Below are 19028 nucleotides of genomic sequence, written 5' to 3' on the forward strand. Positions count from 1 at the left end.
CGATTCTCCTGTGCCAGCCTCCCAACTAGCTAGGATTACAGGAGCAGGCCACCACATCTGGCCAATTTTTGTATTTTTAGTAGAGACGGGTTTCATCATATTGGTCAGGCCGGTCTCGAACTCCTGACCTCAGGTGATTCACCTGGTTTGGCCTGCCTCGGTTTCTACCCAGTGTGAGTCCTACCATGCTTTCGAAGGTGTGAGGTAGATCTGAAGGCTTTTGCACATTGCTTACACTCATAGGGTTTCTCTCCAGTGTGAGTCCTTTCATGATATCGAAAGGAAGTGAAAGAAACAAAGGCTTTCCCACATTGCTTACACTCATAGGGTTTCTCTCCAGTGTAAGATTTTTCATGTATTTGAAATGACTTGGCAGAATAAAAGCCTTTCCCACATATCTTACATTTATAAAGTCTTTCTATAGAGTGCATTCTTATGTGTGTTTGTGTCCTTTCATGAATTCGAAGGTTCTTGGCAGATCTGAAGGCTTTCCCACATTCTTTACAATCATAGGGCTTCTCTCCAGTGTGAGTCCTACCATGCACTCGAAGGTGTGGGGCAGATCTGAAGGCTTTCCCACATTGCTTACACTCATAGGGTTTCTCTCCAGTGTGAGTCCTTTCATGATATCGAAAGGAACTGGAACTACTGAAGGCTTTACCACATTGCTTGCATTCATAGGGTTTCTCTCCAGTGTGAGTTTTTCATGTCTTTGAAATGACTTGGGAGAATCAAAGCCTTTCCCACATGTCTTACATTTATAAGGTCCTTCTCCAGAGTGTATTCTTATGTGTGTTTGTGTCCTTTCATGAATTCGAAGGTGTGAGGCAGATCTGAAGGCTTTCCCACATTGCTTACACTCATAGAGTTTCTCTCCAGTGTGAGTCCTTTCATGATATTGAAAGGAACTGGAACGATTGAAGGCTTTACCACATTGCTTGCATTTATAGGGTTTCTCTCCACTGTGAGTTTTTTCATGTCTTTGAAATGACTTGGCGGAATAAATGCCTTTCCCACATATCTTACATTTATAAGGTCTTTCTCCAGAGTGCATTCTTAGGTGTGTTTGAAAACTTATAAGATAATGCTTTCCCACACTGCTTACATTCATAAGGTTTTTTCGCAGAGTGGGTCCTTTCATGTCTACGAAGGGAACTGGGATACGTGAATGCTTTTCTACATTCCTTACATTGATAAGGCTTCTCTCCCCTGTGACTCCTTTTATATCTAAGATAGGATCTGTGACTATGGAATGCTTTATTACATTTGCTACATTCATAGGGCTTCTCCCCAATGTGAGTTCTTTCATGTATTTGAAAGGAATGACACCAGCTGAAGGATTTGCCACATTGTTTACATTCATATGGCTTTGCCCCAGTGTGGGTTCTTTTATGTGCTTGAAAGGAACTGGAACTATGGAATGCTTTCCCACATTGCTGACACTCATAAGGCTTTTCTCCAGTGTGAGTTCTTTCATGTATTCGAAGGGTAGCAGAATAACTAAAGGATTTACCACATTGTTTACATTCATACGGTTTCTCTCCAGTGTGAGTTCTTTCATGGATAAGATACAATCTGAGACAATGGAAGGCTTTCCCACAAAACTTATATTTATAAGGTCCATCGTCACTGTGCATTACCATGTGTCTTTGAATGCCTGAATGGGAAATAAAGGTTTTTCCACATTCTTTACAGGCATAGGGGTTCTCTCCGGTGTGATTCCTTTCTTGTGTTCTAAAGGAGGGGCGATATGTGAAGGCTTTCTTAGGTTGTTGACACTTATATGGCTTTGGTGCATAGTCCTGATATTCACATGCCTTGTGTCCAGTGTCACCTCTGATGTTCATATTAAAAGATGAGTCACCTATGCCAACTTCTCCACACACAAAGTTATCACATGATTTTACTTCAGGAGAAGCTTTCTTCTTCTGGAAGTTCAGCCTGTCATCTAGAACCTGGGTAAAAGTTTCTCCACAATGTCTGTCTTCTTTAATTTCATTGACATTCCCTTCTATGATACTCCTGTCAAAAGTGAGAAGCACATTATGAAGGGTTTATGAGTAATTTTATATTAATCAACAAGTATTGCACTTGCATTTTTAACATGGTCCATCAAAGTGTAGGCTTTCTGCCCTGGCTGAATTGTTTGAAGGTAAATGGACGACATGTTCTACAAGGTGACATAGTCATACCTATTGTTTAAAAAAATATTCATAAGGGGCTTAACACTATTCCCATGTAAACTATTTTACAAATACTAAATACTCTATGTGATTTTTCTTTTGAGTCAGGGTCTCATCCTGTGACCATCCTGGAGGGCAGTGATATCATCATTGCTTACTGCAGCCTTTAACTCCTGGGGGCTCGAGTGATCCTTCTGCCTCAGCCTCCTGAGTAGCTGGGACTACAGACCACAATGACCAGCTAATTTTTTGCTGTTGTTGATATATGGTCTTGTTATGTTGCCCAGGCTGTTTTTGAACTGCTGGCCTCAAGCTATCCTCCTATCTCCACTTCTCAAAGGATTGGGATTACAGGAGTGAGCCCTCAGACTTAGTCACATGTAAATACATGATTTTGAGAAAATATTCTAAGAAGAAATGAATTTGATGCTGGACTTAGTTCTTTGTTTTCCTTCTCTTCAACATATTATCATATACTAAAATCATCTAGAGAGACACTGCTTTCTCTCTAGGTAAGTGCCAGTTACCTGAAGTTTCTCCTGGGGTTTTGGTACTCATATTCAATGTTCTGGTCTTTCCACTTTTTCCCTAAAATACAGACACAGAAAAATAGTCCTGAAGCAGTATAAAACTGTGAAAAAATTATTAGATTCTATGTCTCTGATTTACTGCAGCCATGCCGCATTTATTCATCAAAGTATTTCCTGTCTATGTTCCAAACGACTCAACAGCACTCATGAGCTAGAAACACTGGTTCACTAATGGACTGAGGGGAGGAATATTGTCATCCTTACCTATAGAGGTCAGGTTCCTGAAAGTTTCCAGCATCACTTCCCTGTAGAGTTTCCTCTGGGAAATATCCAGCAAAGCCCATTCCTCCTGGGTGAAGTTCACAGCCACATCCTCAAAGGCCACTGGGTCCTGAAACATCTCACATGTGTAGAGGAGGATGGGTGAGAGTGACAGCACTGGGGGCCTAGACTCTATTCCCAAGAAGTTGCCGTGGACTCCAAACACTTATTCCCTGCTTTGGTCATCACATCCCTTCCTCTCTTTCTATACTTTCTTCCATAAAGCATTTTTGTTGTTGTTGTTTTGAGATGGATTTTCAAAACAATAACTTGTTGCCCAGGGTGGAGTGTAATGATGTGATCTTGGCTCACGACCGGGGTTCAAGAGATTCTCCTGCCTCAGCCTCCCAAGTAGCTGGGATTACAGGCATGCACCACCACACCTGGCTAATTTTGCATTTTTAGTAGAGACAGGGTTTCTCCATGTTGGTCAGGCTGGCCTTGATCTCCCGATCTCAGGTGATCCGCCTGCCTCGGCCTCCCAAAGTGCTGAAATTACAGGCATGAGCCACTGTGCCTGGCCAGCAATTTTTTTTTTTTTTTTTTGAGACAGAGTCTCGTTCTGCTGCCCAGGCTGGAGTGTAGTGGCATGATATTGGCTCACTACAACCTCTTCCTCCTGAGTTCATGCAATTCTTATGACTCAATCTCCTGAGTAGCTGAGACCACAAGCATGTGCCACCATGCTTGGCTAGTTCATAAAGCAATTGTGATGCTAGAACTGAACAAGGGATAAAGCAACAGCAGGTTGGGAAAATGTGTGCATTCACTGAATCTAGGGAGAAAAGGGAGCTGCCTGGGCTGTCCCTAATGTCTCTTTGAACTGTGAATCTGTAGCACCTGTCATAATAGAGTCCTATGAATTAACATGCAGAAAAATGTTAACATTAGCAGTCCTGAGGCTGTGTATCCTTGAAAATGCCTGTTCCCAAAGTGTAATCTTTGATGACATTGTTAGAGAAGGCAGATAGCTACCCAAGAGCAGGAGGGGGAGCCCCTGGGAAATCCCACAACCCCAGGGACCACCCAAAACAGGCACACTAGACATAAGCAGAGAGGAGGGGAGACACCTAGGTAGCAACATCCATTATGATGCCCAGGAATCATTCACTTTGCAGTTATCCTGTCAGAATGTAGCTAGGTAGATGTTGATAACAAGGGCAGATGGGACATTCCTAAGAAAAACTTGGCACTGTAAGTACACAAGAGGGCAAACAAGAAACTCCTAAGAGATGTCCAGGTGTAATAAGCATAGATTTAACCACTATATGACCTTCCTGGGGTGGCAGTAATGAGCAGTGCAGCCACCCACATATCCACTGATGACTGAATGGATAAACAAAATGTGGTAAGCATACACATACAATGGGATATTATTTAGTCTTAGAAAATAACATCTTAAAGGCCACACCTGTAATCCTAGCACTTTGGTGGCTGAGGCGGGCGGATCACGAGGTCAGGAGATCGAGACCATGGTGAAACTTCGTCTCTACTAAAAATACAAAAAATTAGCTGGGTGTGTTGGTGGGCGCCTGTAGTCTCAGCTACTTGGGAGGCTGAGGCAGGAGAATGGCGTAAACCCAGGAAGCAGAGCTTGCAGTGAGCCGAGATTGTGCCACTGCACTCCAGCCTGGGCGACAGAGCAAGACTCCGCCTCAAAAAAAGAAAATAACATCTTGGTTGGGGCAGTGGCTCACGCCTGTAATCTCAACACTTTGGGAAGTGGAGGCGGGTGGATCATGAGCTCAGGAGTTCGAGACCAGCCTGGCCAAGATGGTGAAACCCCATCTCTTCTAAAAAATACAACAATTAGCCGGGTGTGGTGGCGGGGTCCTGTAATCCCAGCTACTCGGGAGGATGAGGCAGGAGAATCACTTGAACCCGGGAGGCAGAGATTGCAGTAAGCTGAGATTGTGCCACTGCACTAGTGCCACTAGCCTGGGCGACAGAGCAAGACTCCGTCTCAAAAAAAAAAATAATAAAATATAAAAAAAACATCAATAACATCTTGGCCGGGCGCAGTGGCTCACACCTGTAATCTCAGAACTTTGGGGGATGGGACTGGGGCGGAAATCACCTGAGGTTGGGAGTTCGAGACCAGCCTGACCAGCATGGAGAAACCCCATCTTTACTAAAAACACACAATTTGCCAGGCGTGGTGGCACATGCCTTTAATCTCAGCTACTCGGGAGACTGATGCAGGAGAATTGCTTGAACCCTGGAGGCGGAGGTTGCGGTGAGCCAAGATTCCACCATTGCACTCCAGCCTGGGCAACAAGAGTAAAACTCCGTCTCAACGAAAAAAAAAAAAAAGAAAAGAACATCTTGGCCCATACTATGACATGCAAGAAACATCAGGATAATTGCAAAAGGCAGAATACAATAGAGAACTTATGTAGATTTCTCCAACTATCTCAACTGTACATGTAAAATTCCCTAAGCTGATAGGTTTTAAGTTTTGTTTCACAGTAAGTAATGAAAATCAATCATGGTAGCAGCCAGGTTTTGTGGCTCATGCCTGTAATCCCAACATTTTGGGAGGCCGAGGCAAGCGTATCACTTGAGGTCAGCAGTTTGAGATCAGCCTGGCCAACATGGTGTAACTCCATCTCTACTAAAAATACAAAAATTAGCTAGGTGTGGTGGCGTGTGCCTGTAGTCCCAGTTACTTGGGAGGCTGAGGTGGGAGAATCGTTTGAACCTGGGAGGCGGAGGTTGCAGTGAGCCGAGATCGTGCCATTGCACTCCAGCCTGGGTGACAGAGTGAGACTCCATCTCAAAACAAAACACAAAAAACCAGAAGAATGTCCTAATAGAGGCAGAAAAGGCATGTGACAAGTCTTAACCTATTTATGCCTAGTGTTCTATTTTTGGAACGCTAAGCATGTGGGAATTATTTATATCCTACTGCTCAAGGTCATCGCCAAAGTCTGATTTTTCACATGTCTGCAATTCAAAAAGTTGAAACCTCCAGCATAAATGGGTTAATATTTCCTCATGATTAAAAACACTCAATAAACTAAATATACCAGAGAAGATTCCATAAGATAAGAGAGGCACTAGGAACATAGAAAAATCGACTATAAAGACATGTATTAAAAACGTAAAACCAGAGGCCAAGGCGGACAGATCATTTGAGCCCAGCAGTTTGAGACCAGCCTGGGCAACATAGGGAGACCCCGTCTCTATAATAAAACAAAACATTAGTCAGGCATGGTGGCACAAAACAAATGGTACTAAAATACCTGGATTAGCAAATGCAAAGAAATGAACTAGACACAGAACTTCACCTTTTATAAAACTACCTTTTAATGAATCATTTACTTAAATGGAAAATGCAAAACTCACAACTTCTAGAACGTAACACTTGTGAAAACCAAGACGACCTTGGATTTAGCAATAAGGTTTCACATACAACACAAAAAGCATGATCTGTGAATGAGAAAATCAACAAATTGGACTTCATTCAAAATAAAACTGTTTTGGAAAAAACAGAATAAAAAGACAGACAGCAGACTGGGACAAATATTTGCAGGACACCTATCTGATCAAGGACTGGTACCCAAATGGTATGAAGAACTCAAAATTCTATAAGAAAAAAATCAACCAATCAAAAAAGAAGCAAAAGGCTGGCTGTAGTGGCCCATGCCTGTAATCTCAGCACTTAGGGAGGCTGAGGCGAGTGGATCACCAAGGGCAGGAGTGTCCCTGCACTCCAGCCTGGGTGACAGTGCCAGATTCCGTCTCAAAAAAACAAAAATAGGCAAAATATTTCCAACTATACCTCCCCCTAAAGAATGTAATCATGTCAAACAAACATATGACGGGATGCTCAACATTATATGTTATTAAAGAGTAAATGAAAACAGGCCAGGGGCAGTGGCTTACACCTATAATCGAGCATTTTGGGAGGCCAAGGCGGGTGGATCACCTGAGGTCGGGAGTTTGAGACCACCCTGGCCGACATGGTAAAATCTCGTCTCTACTAATAATACAAAAATTTGCTGGGACTGGAGGCCCACGCCTGTAATCTCAGCTACTTGGGAGCCTGAGTCAAGAGAATTGCTTGAACCCGGGAGGCAGAGGCTGTAGAGAGCTGAGATCATGCCATTGCACTCCAGCCCGGGCAACAAGAACTAGACACAAAACTCCGTCTCCAAAAGAAAAAGAAAACAATGAGGCACCAGCAAACACCTGGTGGAGTGGCCTAAATCCCAAACACTGACACTTCCAAATGCTGAGCCAGTGTGACTAGGGATGTGAATGGAAAATTCTACAGCCAATTTGGAAGACAGTCTGCGGAGGTCTGAAGAAAATAGCATGGTCTTACTGATTCAATAGTCTCAATCCTACATATTGACTCAAATGAACTGAAAACTGATGTCCACACAAAAGTCCTCCCAGAGACATTTTTACCAGCCTTACTCATAACCGCCAAAAATTAGAATCAAACAAGGTGAGTCTTTAAAAACAAACAAAGAAACAAACAAACAAACAAACAAACATTAACGAGGTTTCTCACTGTATCTACCAGGCTGGTCTCCAACTCCTGGCCTCAAGCAATCTTCTCACTTCGGTCTCCCATGTACTGCGAATTCAGGGATGAGGCATCACACCAAGCTCAGGATGAGCCTTTCAATAGGTGAATAAAGAAACAAACTATGGTAACATCTGTACAATGGAATGTTACTCAGTGATGAAAGAAAATGAGTGGCCGGACATGGTGGCTCACAAGTGGAATTCAGGCACTTTGGGAAGCTGAGGTGGGAGGATCACCTGAGCTGATGAGTTTGAGACCCTGTCTCTCACACACAAAAAATTTTTTTAGATAAATAAAAATAAAAAATAAATGAGTTGTCAAGCAACAAAGTTATCGAGAGACCTTCAATGCATATTTTTACATGAAAGAAGCAAGTCTGAAATGGCCACTTACAGCATCATTCCAAATATGTGACATTCTGGAAAACGCAAAACACTAGAGGCAGGAACATCATCATTTGCTCCCAGGGATACATAGGGATGGCAAAAGAGGGAGGGGAGACAAATAATTAGGAGGAGCACAGGGGATTTTGAGGCCTGTGAAACTCCTCTGTGTAAGACTGTGATGGTGGATACATGACACATGTAGTTGTCTTAAACCACAGAACACAAAGAGTGAAGTTTAACGCAAAAGATGGACTTTAGGTAATAATAATGTTGGTTTCTTCAATTTTCATCGTGTTCACATGTAATATATTCTTGCATCAATTGTAGGATACACTACACACAGTCAATATGGTTTGTTTGGTTTAAAACAATTTTTTTTTTTTTTGAAACAGGGTCTTGCTATGTTGCCTAGGCTGGCCTCCAACAATGGAGTTCAAGCTATCCTCCTGCTTCAGCCTCCCTAAGTGGTAGGATTACAGGTATGAGGCACAGCACCTGGCCAGCCAAGATGTTTAAAACAGGGGGAACTATGAGCTTGGAAGAAAAATGTGGGAACTCTGTGGATTATCTGCTCAATGTTTTGGGCAAATAACCACTGTTCTAAATAATAAAATCAACGAAATAAGAAAGTGAATGAACTATCATTCCATGTAAGGTTCATAACTGAATTAAAATCTGATACAAAATATCACATATTGGTTATCATTTGCATAAAAAATGTGCAAAAATAGAATATACTGAGGGGATGCATACCCAGGTTGTGAGAGTATAAAAAGTAAGGCAATTATCTTATTCCCAATACTGGCTCCGTCAATATTTTGATTTATTGTGCAATTCTTTTATGTATTTTGTGCATATGTAATATTTTTACTAAGTTTCTAGAATGCACACTTTATACAGAAATAAATCTCAGTGAATTTCAATTATCAGCAACAACTTGTTGAATGTAATTTTTAAAAGACAGCATACTCTATTGAAACTAATTTTTTTTCTTTTTTCTTTTCTTCCCTTTTTTTTTTTTTTTGAAACAGGGTCTCAGGCTCACTATGTTACCCAGGCTGGAGTGTAGTGGTGCTATCATAGCTCACTGAAGCCTCGAACTCTTAGGCTCAACAGATCCTTCTACCTCAGCCTCCTGAGTAGCTGGGACTACAGGCACACATCACAATGACCAGGTATGTTTTTGTATAGACAAGGTTTGCCACGTTACCCAGGCTGGACTAATTTCTTTCTTTCTTTTTTTTTTTTTTTTTGAGACAAAGTTTTGCTCTTGTTGCCTGGGCTGGAGCACAATGACACCATCTTGGTTCACTGCAACCTCTGTCTCCCGTGTTCAAGCGATTCTCCTGCCTCAGCCTCCCGAGTATCTGGGATTACAGGCCTGCGCCACCATGCCTGGCTAATTCTGTATTTTTAGTAGACACGGAGTTTCTCCATGATTGTCAGGCTGGTCTCAAACTCCCGAACTGAGGCTATCCATCCACACTGGCCTCCTAAAGTGTTGGGATTAGAGGCGTGAGCCACCGTGCCCGGCCACAAATTTCTATTAAAACTAATTTTCTTGAAGTCCAAAAAAGTCTCAGGAAGGATATAAAATGATTATTATGCAAAAAGTCTACACTGAAAAACATCAATATAAAATGCAATAAATGGAAAGATGTCATATGTCCTTAAAAGGAGATTAAATAGCACTATGATGTAACCTCTTTGAAATATGACTACAGTTAATATTTTATGCCATGACATTTATAAGGCAGTTTGTTTTTTTCACTAAAATTAAGAAAAAAGTACTTCTAAAAACTGAAATAGAAGACAATGACTAAGAACAGCCAAGATGCTCTATAGAATATTGTTGGAGGGTGTTACGGCGTGAATGTTTGCATCACTCTAAAAAAATCACACATTAATAACCTACCGCCAATATAGTATTAGAAGTTGACATCTCTGGGAATTAATTACGATTAGATGAGAGCATAAAGGTAGATGCTTTCTGAATGAGATTAGTGTTTTTGTAAGAAGACACAGGACAGCCAGCTTCCTCTCTTTTCTGTCATGTGAAGAAACACAAGAAGACGACCATCTACAAACCAGGAAGTGGGCCATTACCAGACACTGGATCTGCCAACTCCCTGAACATGGACTTCACAACCTCAAGAACTGCCAGAAACAAATGTTTATTCTTTAAGTTACCCAGTCTATGGTAACTTGATATAGCAGCCCAAGATGACTAAGATAGAGAAGCAATATCCCTACTATACACTGCAGCTTTGAACTCTACACTAAGAGAAAATGGTATTAACAGAGAAATGGAAAGATAGACCAATGGAAAACAGCAAATTGTGAGACCAGGGCATCTAGTTTTTAAGTTTTATTTTTTGAAATGAGGTTTCGCTCTTCTTGCTCAGGCTGGAGGGCAAAGGCGAGATCTCGGCTCACTGCAACCTCCACCTCCCAGGTTCAAGCGATTTTCCTGCCTCAGCCTCCCAAGTAGCTGGGATTACAGCCATGTGCTGCCACGCTCAGCTAACGCTGTATTTTCAGTAGAGATGGAGTTTCACTATATTGGTCAGGCTGGTCTCAAACTCCTGACCTTAGGTGATCTGCCAGCCTCAGCCTCCCAAAGTGTGTGAGCCACTGCGCCTGGTCTGGACATCTATTTAAGGTAATATGAAACTATGACAAACCAGGTATTGCCAGCCAATGATACAAGTGGTGAACACTTAACAGAAAAAGCAGGGACAAATGGTTATCTACAGGAGAATAATCAATCTACTACCTATCATCTCCATATACAATAATTTAATTAATTCTAAGTTACCTGTTATAGTGAGTTCTTATATTTATGTCACCTTAGCATGCATTTTCTTTATGGATTTAATGTTGTCATAACAGAAGAAAACTTTACTCAAACTCTGAACAGAGTTTCTAGTTCTCCACCTCCTCCCACTTCCTCCATGTGGTTAACTCACATATAGGACTTACACGGCTGCATTCTGGTGACCACCTCCCTGTGGGACAGCTTAATACAACCTTGTTGGAGTGGCCTTTCCTTGTCTTTTGGGATATTTCTCTCTTCACAGTTGAGACAATCCAGAGGACAGGAATCATCTCTTGTTTTTCCTCATTAGCAACATCCGATTGGCTGAACAGCCATGTGTCTCCAATTAATAGAAAGTGGAGTTGGGAGAGAGAAGCTGAGCACCCCAAGAATTGGTTATGTAGATGAAGAGTATACCAGCATCTCCTCTACCATTAGTCATTCAGCTGCTCCCTCGGGAGGCCCCATTCCCCTAGGCACAGATACCCACTAGACCCTCCAGGAGACATGGCAGTTGTGGGGATCTTGAGTCAGCCCCAGGCAGTTCTAAAACCCGAAACCAGGAAAGATAGGAGGGTGTACTGAAGACACATCACCCTGTACAGTTTCCAGAAAGGAACCTCATCCCAAAGACATCCTGATAAGGTGTCTGTGTCTAGGAAAGATAAAAGGAGGAGAGGCAGAAAGGTTTTTTTCGGGAAAATGTCTAGTGGTTATTCTCTGCTTTCCTCTCATGTGAAATGTTCAGAAACAGATTTCACTGCAAGCCCTTAAAGAGTCAGGCTGTGGTATGAGGGTGGAGGATTTGAGATGCTGCATCCCATATATTTGGAAAATGTTGAGGGGTAGCCAGTTGCCCTGGAGAGTGTGAAAAAATTTAAATAAGAAGCAATGAGGCCGAACTGTGTGTAGTGTCCTAAGGTCCTACCTAAGGACCCTGAAATCATACTTAAATACAACTCGTGAAAATTACCATGTAGTAGCCCTGGCATGCATTTATTTATGCTTAATGAAATTTATGCTTAATCAGGCACAATCCACCAATTAACCGCTGATTACATAACTAGAAATTTTCTACCTATATAGGCTGTGTGAACAAGTAAGTCAGGCCTGGTGCAATGGCTCCCACCTGTAATCCCACCACTTTGGGAGGCCAAGGTGGATGGACCACTTGAGGACAGAAGTTCGAGACCAGCCTGGCAAACGTGGTAAAACCCTGTCTTTACTAAAAATAGAAAAATTAGGCCGGGCGCGGTGGCTCATGTCTGTAATTCCAGCACTTTGGGAGGCCAAGGCGGGCGGATCACGAGGTCAGGAGATCAAGATCATCCTGGCTAACACGGTGAAACCCTGTCTCTACTAAAAATACAAAAAATTTGCCGGGTGCGGCGGCGGGCGCCTGTAGTCTCAGCTACTCGAGAGGCTGAGGCAGGAGAATGGCGTGAACCTGGGAGGCGGAGCTTGCAGTGAGCCTAGACAGTGCCACTACAGTCCGGCCTGGGTGAAAGAGTGAGACTCTGTCTCAAAAAAAAAAAAAAAGAAAAATTAGCCGAGTGTGGTGGCACGCACCTGTAATCCCAGCTACTTGAAAGACTGAGGCCAGAGAATTACTTGAACCCAGAAGGCAGAGGCTGCAGTGAGCTGAGGTCGTGCCACTGTACTCCAGCCTGGCCAACAGAGTGAGACCCTGTCTCAAAACAAACAAACAAGCAAAAACAACAAAGTAATTCAAAAATTTAAGCTGATGGATCTCTAAATCATCTTGAAGCAATGTGACCATAGGGTTGAGTCACATGACACACAGCTTTCACCTAGCTAGCTGGAACCCTCCTTTCCCTGATTACAGATTCGCCTTCTTTCTTACCTATAGTGTTTTGTAAAATGTTGTAAATGACTGAAGGGATACAGGAAAGACCCTTTCCCTTGTCACTATTTTTTTTAATTTAATATGATTTTTCACAATTGAGATGGGGTCTCACTATGTTGCCCAGGCTGGTCTTGAACTCCTGAGATCAAGCCATCCACCTGCCTCGGCCTCCCAACGTGCTGGGGTTACAGTTGTGAGCCATCCCGCCAGGCCCCTCTCTACTACTGATCTCTATAGTAGACTAATTTCCCTCTTAACTTTCTCACACAAAGACTTCATGGCTATCATGTTGTCTTCAGCTGGAATATTAAATTCACTTTTTTAAATTGAAAATGAAATATAAACCAGCTAGAAAGAAAAGAAAACAAGCTCTGGGGGAAAAAAGCAAACCACTACAAATTAAGTTGTTATCAACGTGCAGTTGCTCATATCTGTAATCCCAGCACTTTTGGAGGCCAAGGAAGAAGGACTGTTTGAGGCCAGGAGCTAGAGACCCGCCTGAGCAATGTATCGAGACCCCACCTCCGTAAAATACAAAAAATTAGCCAGGTGTGCTGGTGGGCAACTGTACTCTCAGCTACTGGGGAGGCTGAGGTGCTTGAGCTGGGGAGGTCAAGGCTGCAGTAAGCCTGGATCGCACCACTGCTCCAGCCTGGGTCACAGAGCAAGACATTGTCTCAAAGAAAAAAAAATTAAATTATTGTACCTCATACATTAGCCTTCTATGGAAAATGTAATCCTGTTATATTTATTTGCCTTTTGCCTATATAAGTGTTAGGGAAGCAAGTGCCTAGGGGAGCCAGAGAAAGACTAATCAGCTCCATCTTGAGACTAACAAGAAACACTCCTTGCCAGTCACAACCCATGGTCATAAAATGTTTGCCATTAAGAAAACAGCCTGAAGATGCCTGCAAGTATCCTTACACTCCCACAACAACAGAACATCCGGATGTCCCAATACTCAGAACAGTATGTGCTTTCAAGATAATTATTGTTATGTTTTAATGCACTTGTGTGCTAAAAGGTAAAGGATAGTTTTCTTTAAATCAACAGAGTAATAAATTTTGTGACGCTGTCAGCCCACATGAACGTAGGCACAGCTTAGTTTAGTCTTTACATAGACAAGATCCCTACATAAGAAAAACTTAGACAGTATGTTCCTCCACTTGCTTTATGAGGATGCCCTATTCTGTAACAGAGAACCTTCCTTCCTTTTTTTTTTTTTTAATAGAGACAGGGGCCGGACACGGTGGCTCATGCCTGTAATCCCAGCACTTTGGGAGGCCGAGGCGGGTGGATCATGAGGTCAGGAGATCAAGACCATCCTGGCTAACATGGTGAAACTCCGTCTCTACTAAAAATACAAAAAATTAGCCGAGCGTGGTGGTGGGTGCCTGTAGTTCCAGCTACTTGGGAGGCTGAGGCAGGAAAATGGCGTGAACCCGGGAGGCGGAGCTTGCAGTGAGCCAAGATCGCGCCGCTGCACTCCAGCCTGGGTGACAGAGTGAGACTCCATCTCAAAAAAAAAAAAAAAAAAAAAAAATAGAGACAGGGTCTTGCTGTGTTAGCCAGGTTGGTCTTCAACTCTTTCTTGTTTATTTTGTTTTTGTTTTTTGAGATGGGGTCTCACTCTGTTACCCACACTGGAGTGCAGTGGCGAGTCCTCAGCTGGGCTGCAACTTCTGCCTCCTGGGTTCAAGTGATTCTCCCACTTGAGCCTCCCGAGTACCTGCGACTACAGGCACAGGCCCATACCTGGCTATTTTTTTTTTTTTTTTTTTTTTTTGACATTCCTCTTCCCCGAGTCATGCGCATCTCCCACTCCCCCCCCGCCCCCCCCAGCCCCCCTACACCCCCCCCCCCCGGCTAAGTTTTTTTTTCAGTAGAGACGGTTCACCTGTTCGATCTGCCGTGACCCCCGCCTCCAATGTGGATTATGGCCGGTTGGTATTTTGTTATTTTTGGAAGAGAAGGGGTTTCGCTATGTTGCCCAGGCTGGTCTCGAACTCCTGACTTCAAGTGATCCTCCCGCCTTTGCCTTGCAAAGTGCTTGAATTACAGGCCTAAGCCATCATGCTGGCCCACAGTAGCTTTCAATAAACTCTCTACATACTGTACATTGCGACTCGTCTTGAATTCCTTCCTGTGTGAGATCCAAGAACCCTCTTGGGGTCTGATGAGGACCTCTTTTCCTGGTAATATAAAGCCAGAACTTAACTTCCAATTTTGGAGGACTGAGTCCTTTTCTCGAGTCTGTTTTTCCTGTTTGGGCCATTGCTATCTTTCTGCTTGAATAAACTCTTGCAACTGAAATCTGAACCTTTCGATTTATTTCGGAGTGACAAGTCCAAATAAGGCAACTGCATCTCTGCAACCAATCAAGCATTTATCTCATTTGTCTCCTCATGTACCTTATAAAAGCCCAGCCTTCAACCTGCAAACTTAAAAACATACCCTGTGGCCAGGCGAGGTGGCTCGCATCTGTAATCCCCGCACTCTGGGAGGCCGAGGCAGGTGGATCACTTGAGGTCAGGAGTTCGAGAACAGCCTGGCCAACATGGTGAAGCCCGATCTGCACTAAAAATACAAAAATTAGCCGGGCATGGTGGCGTGTGTGTGTAATCCCAGCTACTCAGGAGGCTGAGGCAGGAGAATCGCTTGAACCCAGAAGGCAAAGGCTGCTGTGAGCCGAGATCCAGCCATTGCACTCCAGCCTGGGCGACAGAAGGAGACTCTGTCTCAAACAAAAACAAAAACAAAGTACCTTCCCAGCTAAGTGAAGTGACTGGCTCTTGGCCAAGGGAACCCCCAAGAAACTCTGAAAATTGAGTGTCTCTGTATGACAGGATGGGAGGTGAGACAGGCCCCCTTATACCCTCTCCCTTTAGGAGTTTAGATGCAGCAACTGACGCACATTAATGTAAAAACAGACATTATCAGACTGGAAAAACAGACTCCTTGTGGCAAGAAGATACCAAATTACAAACAAGACCTAAGGCCACACAAGGCAAGGGTAAGTCATGCCTTAGAATTCATAAAATCTCGAGAAACAGGACTGTTTTTTGGCTGGGATGGAATCAAGTGGCAGATAACAGACCCCCTTCCTTCAGCATTCCTTCCTACCTCCTCCAAACTTTAGACAAAGATACACACTCTCAACCAACTGCCACCTACAGAATCCCCCAACCACCTGTGCCTTCTAACCCCCCTTCCACCAGTCCCACCCTTTCTGCCAATGGAACTTACACCTTTCAGGCGCTGATTCACGATTTTCTCTGCAACTCCTGTCTCTCTGAAATGAATAAAACCAAACTGTCTTGAGCCGCCTCGGGACCACTCACTATAGGCTTCTTGGGGTTGTGTTTCCCTCGGCCAAGGTCTCTCCTATTTGGCTCCGAATAAACTTCTTTATTTTACATTGTTTGGCTTTTTCAGTTGACAAACCACATGCCAGGACTGGGTATTTCTCATTACTGAATTGCTGTTTGCTCAAATGAACTCTTTAATTGTTAATGTTCTTCAGTTTAATTTTTAACAGGAGAAAGTGGGGACTGGGGGCCCCACAGACCACTGCTCCTCCCACGCACGAACCCTACACCCGGGTCGGGATTTCCCCCATGACCCTCCCGTGGCTTCCGCACAATCTGGGGAGACTCGGGTCTGCGGGCGCGGAACTGCCCAGAGAGGGCTCCGGGGCGGGGCCGCAGTCGCCGCGCAGGGACAGGACAGGACAGGACAGGACACCCGGGGTCCCGGCTGCCAGCCCAGCCCCAACCAACGGCCGAGGAGACCGAGGGCCGAGCAGCTCCAGGAGGACTCGGTCCCAGACCCTGGAGTCGCCCGCAGGGAGGCCCGGGTCCCGCCGCAGCCGGTTCCGGCCGGTTCCAGGCAGCCTCTACCCCGTCTCGGGACAACCGGCCATGCACACGCACCATTTCCTGGCTTTCAGATGTCCTGGGGTCCTCTCTACAGCTCCTGTGACTACAGCAGGGCATAGCGCAGGAGACAGAGCGACAGAAACCTGGGTAGAGGCACCAGGTCCCTCTCGGGGATGGATACAGCGGATACCAACCACAGGCTGCGCAGGGACAAAGGTGAGGACAGGAATGCGACCCACTCTGTGCCTGGATAAACAATGGGCCGGGCCCTGCCCCAGCACCTCTGATTGGATGGAATGCTAGGCCCCGCCCCTCACTTCTGAGTGACAGCGGAAGCCTTGGGTATCAGGCCCGGCAGAGCCAGACTGACTTGACGGATTCTAGCCACAGCTTCTCTAACGGCGAGGTGCTTCCTGTACTCTGGTTATTGGATATTTGCATTTCAGCCAGACTTGCTACAGATATAAGAGAACAAACACTAGCGTCTTCCTCACTCAAGGGATTTTCCCCGCTCCTTCGTTCTGCACGGGGTCACAGGAGTGTGCAGGGAATTTCAGACTCAGTGTCCATAGGAGCCATCTGCGGGCCTCAGAGCAGCAAGGGAACCGAGACCAGGCCAGGCACGACTGCACCAGGAGAGGCACATGTCCTTGAGCGGGCCGGAATTGGGGATGAGGCATGGCCAAGCCTTGCTCACACACCGCCATCCCCTCTTCACAGTGTGAAAATGCTTCCTCCTTCCAGATCTTCATTTTCACCAGCAGGAAACTTTCACCTGGGGTTAATTTAACCTTCTGACCTAAATAAACTGTCAACTTCATGAACCCTTTATCCAGGTGTCGCCCCCAAACAATTCTGTCTCTAGCCTGATCTTCACACATTCTCTTTATATAAACAAACAACTCTGACCCCAGCTACCCCATGGGTGTCAAACCCCAAACCCTGCCCAGAAGACAGCCCCAGGCTCCAGAGGTACAACACCAGAAAGGATAGAACCCCACAAATGCGTCTGCACGTGAGTCTTCTGCTTTCCAGGGCTCTGCAGCTTCTCGGAATCCACACTCCTTCTGGAGCTGCTCTGAGCAGCTGGAGGCCACTTGTAGGGCAGGGAGGGCTGCCTGGGAAGCCCCCAGGGAAGCTCTCTTTCTCTTCATTTGCAGGATCCACACTGGCTTCAGCGTGGAGTCACTGGCCTGGGGCTCTGCTGCCCCTTGCAGGTTACTCAGCTACTTCTCACCCCACTGATCAGTTCCATGAGACAAACACCCTCAAACCCCTGCTCTCCTCCTATGTTTATGTATAAAATGGAGGGGGGGAATTCTAAGATAAGTTAAAAGTTTAAAAGACTTTCAGATCGCGGTGGAGGTGGCAGCTGAGGGACCCGCAGTCAATGACACTGCAGCAACTCCAGGCCTGGCTGGTCGGAAAGAGGGTGGAGAGCTGGAGCTGGATGTGGATAGGTGGAGGGAGCTGCCCTGGGCTCTGCAGCAGCGCGGCTCTAGGGACCGGAGCCCGGGAGAGCAGAGATGGGGGCTCCCGGGACAGGACGCTTGAGGAGAAGAGAGTCAGGCGGTTTCCATGGGACAGGGGTGCTGTGGCAGGTGGTGTGGGCCTGTGGCTATCATAACTAAGCCCGATTGGGACGTGAAAACTTGGATTCCGTGGGAATTTATGAAGAGGAAGGCTCTGATGACAAAGAAGTCATCGATGAGGAGGGGGATGAGGGTCACTGGCAAGCTCGCCCCCTTATGGAAAGAAAAGTGAACACTCAACCACTGCTGCAAAATGGGGTCAAAGGATGAGAGTATCACTGTCGGGGAATAAACTGCTGCAGAACTCTTAGAGATTGCAACGACCTTTCAACAACAGCCTAGGAGGCCGGGTGTCATGGCTCACGACTGTAATCCCAACATTTTGGGAGGCCAAAGTGGGAGAAGCACTTGAAGACAGACGTTGGAGATCACCCTGACCAGTGAAGTGAGACCCTCCCATCTCCATACATTTTTGTTTAGAATTAGCCTAGAGAGGTGGTGTGTACCTATAGTCTCAGCTAGTCAAGAGGCTGAGGCAGGAGGATCACTTGTGCCTCAAAGTTTGAGGCTGCTGTGAGCTATGATCAAGCTACTGCACTTCAGCAAGACACTGTCTCAACACACACACACACACACACACACACACACACACACACACACTCACCAAACTACCTGGGGAAACCCTGACCCCCTTGGATGGTCTAATTGTAAAACACAACAGATGGTGATATGTCCTCATGGATTGGATCATTCTGGCCACGTAAGAGGCTTGGCCTACTGAGGATTTACCAGGCGGGATGACCTCCTTGCAGTCAATGGAAGAGGCCCTTGGTGAAACTATCCCTTAAAACTTTATCAAATTCATCAGGGAGGAAGGGAGGAGGAAAACTTAAACCATCTTGCAGCACCTTCAGCGTTAATCATTAAGTCAGCTTGTTCCCTGACCTTCCTCATATTTGTTTCATACCTAGTG

General features: G+C 45.0%; 1 protein-coding gene across 1 annotated transcript; it reads right to left on the bottom strand.

Moving 5' to 3' along the window:
• Positions 1-822: 822 nt before the first annotated feature.
• Positions 823-16829, bottom strand: ZNF763 (zinc finger protein 763). The gene is made up of 4 exons (XM_030820762.1): positions 16578-16829; positions 2978-3104; positions 2711-2771; positions 823-2022 (listed from the first exon to the last, which is right to left on the bottom strand). The coding sequence occupies exons 1-4, from the start codon at positions 16638-16640 to the stop codon at positions 1029-1031; spliced, it is 1245 nt and encodes a 414-aa protein (XP_030676622.1). The 5' UTR covers positions 16641-16829; the 3' UTR covers positions 823-1028.
• Positions 16830-19028: the final 2199 nt, after the last annotated feature.

Source organism: Nomascus leucogenys, chromosome 10 (genome assembly GCF_006542625.1).
Source record: "Nomascus leucogenys isolate Asia chromosome 10, Asia_NLE_v1, whole genome shotgun sequence".
Classification (NCBI taxonomy): domain Eukaryota; kingdom Metazoa; phylum Chordata; class Mammalia; order Primates; family Hylobatidae; genus Nomascus; species Nomascus leucogenys.

Bases quoted from the DNA above. Each gene is read 5' to 3' on its own strand.
- ZNF763 (XM_030820762.1), bottom strand. From the start codon at position 16,640: ATGCCCTGCTGTAGTCACAGGAGCTGTAGAGAGGACCCCAGGACATCT. The intron at 3,105-16,577 runs GTGCGTGTGCAT...GAGATGTTTCAG, and splicing joins CATCTGAAAGCCAGGAAATG to GACCCAGTGGCCTTTGAGGA. The intron at 2,023-2,710 runs GTAACTGGCACT...CACTTTTGACAG, and splicing joins AACCCCAGGAGAAACTTCAG to GAGTATCATAGAAGGGAATG.